An 8964-nucleotide genomic window follows, 5' to 3' on the forward strand; every position below is an offset into this window, starting at 1 on the left:
GCTAATGAAAAGAAAATAGGATTCTACCAAGTCTCCTATCTACCTACACCAGGACATTTGTGAGGATCAAAAGCTTCACAAACATTTGGTTAAAGTGTAAAATGTCTGCACCTGGCTATAAAGCAAGTCAGGTTCCTGGGCTGAAGAAACTCCAAGGAGGCTAGTCACTAAGGAGAGGAAGCTGGGCATTGCTACATGACATCATTACCTGGTGCCCATGGTGACCATTTCCAGGCTGGGCTGGGCTGTGGGCCACATTTTGTGCTCTGAGGTCTTGGCAGCGTTGGCTGCGATTTGGTGGGGTGTCGTTCTGGGGTGGTGGTGGGACCTGTGTCCCACTTGGGGGAAGCTGAGTGTTGGTTTGTCGGCGCCAGGTCCGTGGTGCCGTTTATTTTTAAATGGCCAGTGCGCGTCATGGCAGCTCCTGCATTAAGCGTCTGCCCCCTGGTGGTCAGTGCACGTCATAGCTACCGGTCAGACAGACGGACACTTAGCCTTTTATATATATAGATTCACCTCAGGATTCCTTTTAGTAAAGCGCTTCCCTGTGGGAGGCAGTCTAAACTAAGGTGTCAAGAGCACAGCCTTATTTGCAAATGCCATTCATTCTGCTGGAATGGTCTTCACTTCTTGGACTCAGAATTGGGAAGTGCTTCCCCCTGCTCTGTGCAGTCATTCTCCACTCTGGCTTTATCAGGATGGTTCACTTGCTTTGTCTGTCTGGTTCTATTGCCCGCTCCTCCAGGAGGGCAGGGACCAAGTTCATCTCATTCACGGTTACATCCCTAACCCCTAAAGACGGGCCCAGCACATAGTAGGTGCTCAGTAAAGAGTCATTCAACAATTATCTATTGGGCATCTACTACGTGCATGGTTCTAGGAGCTTGGGATGCATCCGTGAACAAAACAAAGGCTCCTGACTTTGTAAATAAATGAATGGGAAAGAGGGGAAGGAAGAGGAGGGAAGGAAAGGAAAGGAAAGAGGAGGGAAGGGAGGGAGGAAAAGAGAAATAAAAAAAGAAAATACCTTTGCTTTAAAATGTGGGGTAAGGGAAAGTGTGACTGAGCCCACAAGGACTCAGTGCTGGGGGAAGCGTGCACACGCGGAGCGGGCAGGGTCCACATGCCGCCGCAGGAGGTCACACGCGCATGCGAGTGTGACGTGGGCCCTCACCGGCCGCTCGATGAGCTCGATGCAGGGCTGCAGGTCGAGCCCGAAGTCGATGAAGTTCCACTCGATGCCCTCGCGCTGGTACTCCTCCTGCTCCAGGATGAACATGGTGTGGTTGAAGAGCTGCTGCAGCTTCTCGTTGGTGTAGTTGATGCACAGCTGCTCGAAGGAGTTCACCTGAGCACAGGACAGCGAGGGGGGGGCCCATGAGCATCATGGATGAAGGCAGGGGGCTGGGGCCCTGAAGAGAAGCTCCGCCCTGAAGAGAGCCCCAGGGCCTGACACCCTTTCCACCAGAGCCCGCGCTGCCATTTCAGCACCCCGAGAGGGCTTAGGCCCCAACAACGGCTGCCTACAGGTCATGGGGGGCTGGCAAAATGGACCCACTCTCCTGTCACGTGGTCTACATACACATTGCTTTCAGGATGTGTATCTCCTCCATCTGCACAATGATTTGTGGAAAGAATAACTGTGTAAGGTATTTTATCACCCCCCATTTTGCAGATGTAGAAACCGAGGCTCGGAGAGGGAGTAGATAGGTTCGGGAATATCTGTCAATCTCCAGCCTTCCCCTCCCATTGAGAATGTCCCTCTAACCCATGGCTGTGAGATCCAATAGCCATGCGACACCACATGAACTAAGGCAAGACCCTGGAAATAGTGCTTGGCTCTAAGGTCACCAGTGGCCCAACCCTGGGGAGTCTGAGTCCATGAGACTCAATGCCAAGATTTTGGTGAGAACTGGCTGGGACAGTGGTAAACAGCTGGAACTGGCTGCAGCTGCCACGGCTGCCGAGAGGCCGTTGAGAGCGGTGGCAGTGATCTTGCCACCAGGAAGGGAGTCTGTGTGAGAACAGGGTCCAGGTGGGAGATGGCAGGGGACCAGGTCCTGCTTGTCTGATGGGGGCCTTCTCAGTTTCACAAACCAATGCATCCCCTGCTGGATTTCTGTCTCTTCCACCCTCAAGGTCAGCCTCCCACCCTACAGTAGCCATCTGCCTGCCTTTCTCCAAAATGATGCATTCTCCAAGGGGAAGCTTCACCCCGGAGAGCCACATCCATGGCTGCTGTCATCCCACCACACTGTACCTCAAAGATCTCAAATCCAGCAATGTCCAGGATTCCCAGGAACGAAGCCCCTTGCCGGTGGGTCTTGTCCAGGGCTTTGTTCACACGGCTGAGTATCCAGCGGAAAAGGCGCTCATACGTGGCCTTGGCCAGAGCCTCCATGGCAAAGTCTGCCTGTGGGGGGAGCGAGGGAACACGGTTACGCCCATGGGCTGCGTTTTCACATGAACCCAGCTGATGGCTCAGAGTTTTATTCTTCTCCTACTTATAGTAAGTCCTTAAACAGCAAACAGAAAAGGAAACGGCACCATCTCTGCAGAAAGCAGCAGTGAGGGATAGTGAGCTCAGACCTAAGGAATGACTTGGGATAAGTAAACACTCCCTGTGAGAGGGACCTGGCACAGAGGGGCGCCTGTTCCATCCAGGGGCCCTGCAGGGGTGGTCAGTCCTGCCTCTAGAAAGGGCACACAGGCATTTCAAAAATCTCTTAGGTCAGGCCTGGTCCCTACAACTAAGAGATCAAGATGAGGTCATGGGTGAGGGACTCTGCTGTTCTTGTTCAGTGTTGTGTTTTCAAAACCTGACGGGGGACTTTGAATGTTCTAGCATTGGAGAGATGAGGGACGAAGATATGGACAGAGGGAAAGGAAGATGGATGAATGGATTGATAACGTATAAATGGGTGAAAACATGGATGGAAAGATAAATGAATGGATGGATAAGTGGATAGGTGGATGGGTGAATGGATGGATAAATGATGGATGGATGGACACAATGTGAACAGATAGATGAATGCATGGATGGAGAAATGAAGGGATGAATGAGTGGATAAGTGGGTAGATGAATAGATGGATGGATGGATAAATGAATGGATGAGTGGAGAGATGAATAGATGGATGAACATATGGATAAATGCATGGCTGGATGATGGCTGGCTGGCTGGATGTGAGATCCTGCAGGAATAAAGAGCAAGCGCATCCTTACCTGTTCTTTTGTCTGAGCTTTCTGTACCACATCACGCCCGACTTTTATACGTGGGGTGAGGATGGCTCTGGTGAAATCCGTCACATTAATTCCCATGAGGTGACAAACTTTCTGAGCAGCTGGGTGGAGAAAACAAGCATATTAAGTGCATCACAAAGAGAAGGCTTGGGGACTAAACACATCACATGGATATTTGCATAGACATTGGTGTGTTTTTGGTTGTTGTTTTTTGGTTGTTTTGGAGAGATGGATTCCTGTAACTTGCCACGTTGGGGAGTGTAACACATAAGGAGTGAACACGGCATAAAGAAGTCCTAAGAACTGCTGTGATTAGTCACCCCACCCCCAGTGTATCGCTCAGAGGCTATGACAGGCTGGGATGGAGGTATGCTCCAACTGGGGGCTTAAGGCCAGATGTTCCAGGTTCAAGCCCTCGCCCCTTCCCACGTCCTAGCCAGGTGATTATGGAAAAGCCTTTCAACTTCCTGGAGTCTTGTTTTTCTTGGCTTGTAGAAAGAGTCAGCTATTTGGTGCTCTGTGGGGTTGTAACAGGGTTAAATGAGGTAAGATATGGAAAGGGCCTGACATATAGTCAACTATTCCATAAATGCTTCCAAGAGACGTCCTTCAGCATTGTTTGTAGTGACAAAATATTGGAAACACCTTAAATCCATTCATATGGGAGCAGACAAACATACCATGGTATTTTCATAAGATGGAATACCAAACAGCAGTTAAAGGATGATCTCTCTCTCTCTCTCTCTCTCTCTCTCTTCCCGCCCCCCAGCGGTTCTCAACTAGGGGTGATTTTGCCCCCAGGGGATGGGCATTTGGTAAAGTCTGGAAACTTTTTTGGTTGTCACTTCAGGTCTTGCCACTTCTGAGAAATCCTGATCTAGACAACGGTGAATATAGAATAGAAAAAAATCAAGTCGAAGAATGATATATTTAGTGTGATATCATTTATATAAATAAAAACACTCACAAAGCAACTTTCTACATCGTTCTACTACGTGTGAGCGAACGTATAAAGATGAGGCTGAAGGGTGTGTAGTGAGGAACAATTGTGGTTGCCAGGAGGCGCGGGGAGAGAACGCAGCTGGGAGAACAAGGGATGTCACTGTGTTTGCACATCTATGCTGCTCTGTTTCATTTTAAAGACAAAGCCGTATTAGAAAATATTCTCAAACGTCAGTTCTGGATGGTGGGCTCGTGGATTCTTGTTATATGTCTATTTCTGTATTTAAAAGCATTTTCTAAAAAAAAAAAAATCCCCGTTAACATGAAGACTAGTGTTGCGTGATAGTTTGCACATGCAAGGTGGGTGATAGAATAGAGTGGTTTTAGGATGATCCCCCATCTCTTTGCAAGGGTGCTTTGGGGTTTCTCTTTGCCTGAAGGTCTCAGAGTGCGGAGTCCTATAATGTGCTATACTGGGGAGTGTAACACACAGGAAACATCTGACAGGTCTCAGGGAGAGTAAGCTCCGGGGGTTTGCAAAAGCAACACAACATGCAGCCTGCGGCTGGTGTGGAGGCCACGGTGGGAGCTGAGCTGGGAACCTACGTTATCCTTTTGGCTCAGCCACCAACAAGCATGAAGGAGCCAGGCGGTCTTTTCAAAACACAAAATGCTGCTTATTTGTCAGATTCACACAAAAAAATACAGAATGCCCAGTTAAACTTGAATGTCAGCTAAACAACAAACACTTTTTTTTTTGTATTGGAATTACATTACAGAATTATAATATATACAGAATATAGAAGTATATCCCCCAACATTACCTAGGACATGCTTATATCAAGTGTGTTTGTTGTTTATTTGACACTCAGGTTTAATGGGCATCTTCTATTTTATCTGGCAGCTGTTCGCCGGGAAGCTTGGGTGAGGTCTGTCTCCCCAGCAGGACCAGAGGTGCCATAAGAAACGGCTGTCCCTGTCTTGTTTCCCTCCCTATCTCGGTGCCGGGCATACAGTTCATGCTGGAAAGTATGTTAAACAGAACATGTGTGTGGGGGTTTGAATTGATGCTCCCTCAGGATCCTCCCTGATCTTTCCTCCCACACTCTGGTTCAAGCATTTCCCACCGTAGGACTTCAGCAGTGAAAAGTGTGAAGAAAGAGAGAAGTCAGTGAAAATAGCTTAGCTGAGCTCTTGTGAAGGCCCCAAGTCACCTCGTCCAGAGACTGAGTGTGACCCTCCCTCCCGCACCCGAGCCGTCAGTTCCTGGGGAGAGGAGGCCCCACCTGTGTTGTCCGGCATGGACGCCTGGTCCGTGTTCCTCTCCTTCTTGAAGACGATATTGCCCAGCTGCAGGACGGATGACACCACCTTCAGGATGGCTGGGGGAGGAGAGAAAGCAGATAAGACACAGCCGTCAACACCACGGTGCTCTGGAGGTCTGGCGTCTAAACACGCTTGGGCAGCTGCACCTTTCTCCTAAAGAGAGTCAATTCTGAGCTTTCAGGAGAAAGCCAAATTTCCCCAACCCCCTGCTAATGAGGGAGAAAACATTTTCAAATGACTGCTGAAAACTGTGTGCTACAATGGAATACCATACTGGGTAGCCGGGGTTGGCAAACTGCAGTCCAGGGACCACATCCAGCCCATTGCCTGCCATTTTAAATAAAGCTTTATTGAAACACAGCCACACTCGTTCACTGGCATGCTTCGATGACAGAGTTGAAAAGTTGCAACAGAGACTGTACAACCTCATGGGCTAAAATATTTACTATCTAGCCTTTACAGAACACGCCTGTCAGCCCCTGCCCCTGCTATGTAGCAAGGAGAACGAATGATTTACTACTAAAAACAACACAACAGCTGTAGCTCACAAACACAAATGCTAAAGAAAAAGACACCAAATGCAACAAGAACATACCATATAAGGCCATTTATGAAAAGTTCAAGAACAGGCAAACTATGCTGTTAGGAATCAGATTAATTATTCTTGTTTGGGGGAAGCTGCTAGAAGGAACGTAAGGGAGCGGGTGGTGTTCTCTTATTTAAAATGGGAGCTAGTTGCACAGGTGTGTTCAATCTATAAAAATTAATCAAATGTACACTTATGGCATATACAACCTCCTACATGTAAACTGTATGTCAATAAAAACTATTTAAGAAATAAAACCAAACTCTATATTTCCCAACATATACTGGCTGGGTGTGCAAGATGCTCAAGGTAGGATGAAGAAGGGAACATTTCCCCCCACTTGTTGTCCAGGTGACTCCAGACAAAACACTGTGTTCCCAGACCCTTGAACCCTTCCGACTCCATACTCAGGCCACGTTACTGTTAAAATGGGTTCTGTGTTTGAAACCCGGTAACACCATGGGCTACTGGAGAGTGGGGACTGTCTTATCATCTTTGTATTCCCAAAGCCTAATCCAGGGTCCAGACACACATGGGGAGGCAGGGGAGATGGACGGAGGATGGATAATAGATAGAAGATGAATGACGGATCAATGGATGGATTGATGGATGGATAATGGACAGAGGAATCGATGGACTGATGTATGTGTGGGTGAATGAATGGAACAATGGATGGAAGGAAGATGAATGATGGATGGGTGATTGGATGGATGGATGGAGGATTAATGCAAATGAGTGGCTCAGTGCAAATTGCCCAGGACTTTCAAGAAGAAATCATTGTGTTCTAGGAATAAACTCTAGAGTGCCAGCCTTCTCTGGGTCCTCGGGCCAAGCTGGGGTGACAGCCCTTCACAACAGCTGCCCTCATACCTTAGGGACCCAGGCCCAGCTCAGCAAAAGGCCTGGCTGCTGGCCGATCACCCACCCGTTTTCTCCCATCACCACTGCAGAATGTGAACACTGCTGTGGACCAGGCACTGCTCAGGCAGTTTCGTTTACCAATAATGTATGAAAGGGGCCTTTTAAACTGTCCAGTGCTATACTCATGGCTTGTAAACTGCGGATCTAAACTAGGGATTGCTGACAGGCCTGCAGAGCCCAGGGAAGCAGCCTAACTCAGGGTTTCTCAACGGTGGCCCTAGTGTAGGGGCATCGCTGTACCATGTTTAGCCGCATCCCTGGTCTCTAACCACTAGATGTCAGTAGTGCTCCCCTTACAGAGTTCCGACAACCAAAACTGTCTCCAGATTCTGGAAGACGTCCCCCCAGGGGAGCCAACTCCCCTTAGTTGAGAACCACTGGTCTAATGAACAAAGGGGACTGTGGGGACTCTTGGGCGCCATAACCCCACCTGAAGGGGAACTGCTTGGCCAATGCAAGCTTGGCTATGGGAGAGGCAAGCCCAGTGCTGCCAGACTTCCAATCTTTGCAAAGATAACAGAAGGCAATTTTTAAAAAATTTATATGTTGTGAAGGCCAACCTCTCCTGTGGGTCCAGGAGCCAGCAGTTTGCACGTTCTGGTACAGATAACGTGCTCATGACAGAATGGTGGCCACTCTCCGGCCACAGGAGATGAACCAACTGAAAGAGCTGGTGGAGAGGAAAGTGGCGAACTGGAGGGGCTACAGAAATGGCGAGGGTGCCGAGGGCAGGCAGCCTGGGGCAGGGGTTGAAAACAGGTCCCCGGGAGTTATGAAGTCCCTAGTGCGAACCCCGGCTTTGCCTCTCTGAGCCTCAGCTTCCCTATCTGCAAAATGGAGATGGAGACAGTAGCACCTGCTTCGTGATGTCTATGTCAGGAGAGATGATCAACAAGGGGCCAGCCCCAGTGGGTGCTAAATAATGGCAGCCACTTGTAGTGGGTTTAACAGTACCCCTCCCCCGCAAGATATGTCCATCCGGAATCTTTGAATGTGACCTTACATGGAAAAAAGATCTTTGCAGATTTAATTAAGTATCTTAAATGAGATCACCTTGGATTAACCTGGTGGCACTAAATCCAATGACAAGTGCCCTGAAAACACAAGAGGAAGCACAGTGGGAGGTGATATGCCAAGAGAGGCTGAGATGGGAGTGATGTGCCTACTGGCTGAGGAGCACCAGGGACAGCAGGCAACACTAGGAATCAGGAGACAGACATGGGCTGGATTCTCCCTAACAGCCTCCAGAAGGAACCAACCCTGCTGAGACCTTGATTTTGGACTTCCAGCCCCCGGAACTGAGAGAGAATAAATTCCCATTGCCTTAAGCCACCCAGTTTGTGGTGACTTGTTACAGCAGCCACAGGAAACTAATACACCACTCTTCATTACTGAGGCATAAAAAGTGGGTTTCCAACACATGGCAGTGTACTGCCAGGGGCACACAGGACAGGTGATCTTAGGTGGCATGAGAAACTTATTAAAAATTTTAATAGTTAGGTATTTATTCTAATTTATTGGAAATAATAAAACCAAGGCATACAATTAGTGATTTTACAGAAATTGTTAAGACAAAGCCCAGAGCAGATGAGCTGTAGAAATCCACCTCTTCATAAAAATATTCTGCCAACAATACAGATGGAACCCGGAAGTAGCATCAATGACTGAAGTCTGGGAAATGGATCTAGTCTGTGCCTGGGGGTGTCTGGGGGCCAGTGGCCAGGCCTGTCCTTAGCAGCTGTGTGGCCTGAAGTTTTGCCATCTGAAGGCCCATAAAAACTCCCACCTCATGGGACTGTCATGAGGATTAAATGTGTCTAAACATGGTCAGTGCTCAATAAACATTATTGCTATTATGTCATACTAGAGGCCCGGTGCACAAATTCGTGCATGGGTGGGGTCGGCAGCCTGCCCCCATGGGGGCCAATTGGGGCAGAGGGGGCGGATC

General features: G+C 48.6%; 1 protein-coding gene across 1 annotated transcript in view; it reads right to left on the minus strand.

Moving 5' to 3' along the window:
- MYH11 (myosin, heavy chain 11, smooth muscle) overlaps window positions 1–8964 on the minus strand; it is a 68373-nt gene that overhangs the window by 32886 nt on the left and 26523 nt on the right. Inside the window, exons 9-12 of the mRNA XM_005872050.2 lie at window positions 5470–5565; window positions 3224–3342; window positions 2261–2413; window positions 1175–1348 (exon numbers count right to left, since the gene is read on the minus strand). Coding sequence (XP_005872112.1) covers window positions 1175–1348; window positions 2261–2413; window positions 3224–3342; window positions 5470–5565 — 542 coding nt within the window. The remainder of the gene's footprint in view (window positions 1–1174; window positions 1349–2260; window positions 2414–3223; window positions 3343–5469; window positions 5566–8964) is intronic.

This window comes from Myotis brandtii, unplaced genomic scaffold (assembly GCF_000412655.1).
Source record: "Myotis brandtii unplaced genomic scaffold, ASM41265v1 scaffold363, whole genome shotgun sequence".
Taxonomy (NCBI): domain Eukaryota; kingdom Metazoa; phylum Chordata; class Mammalia; order Chiroptera; family Vespertilionidae; genus Myotis; species Myotis brandtii.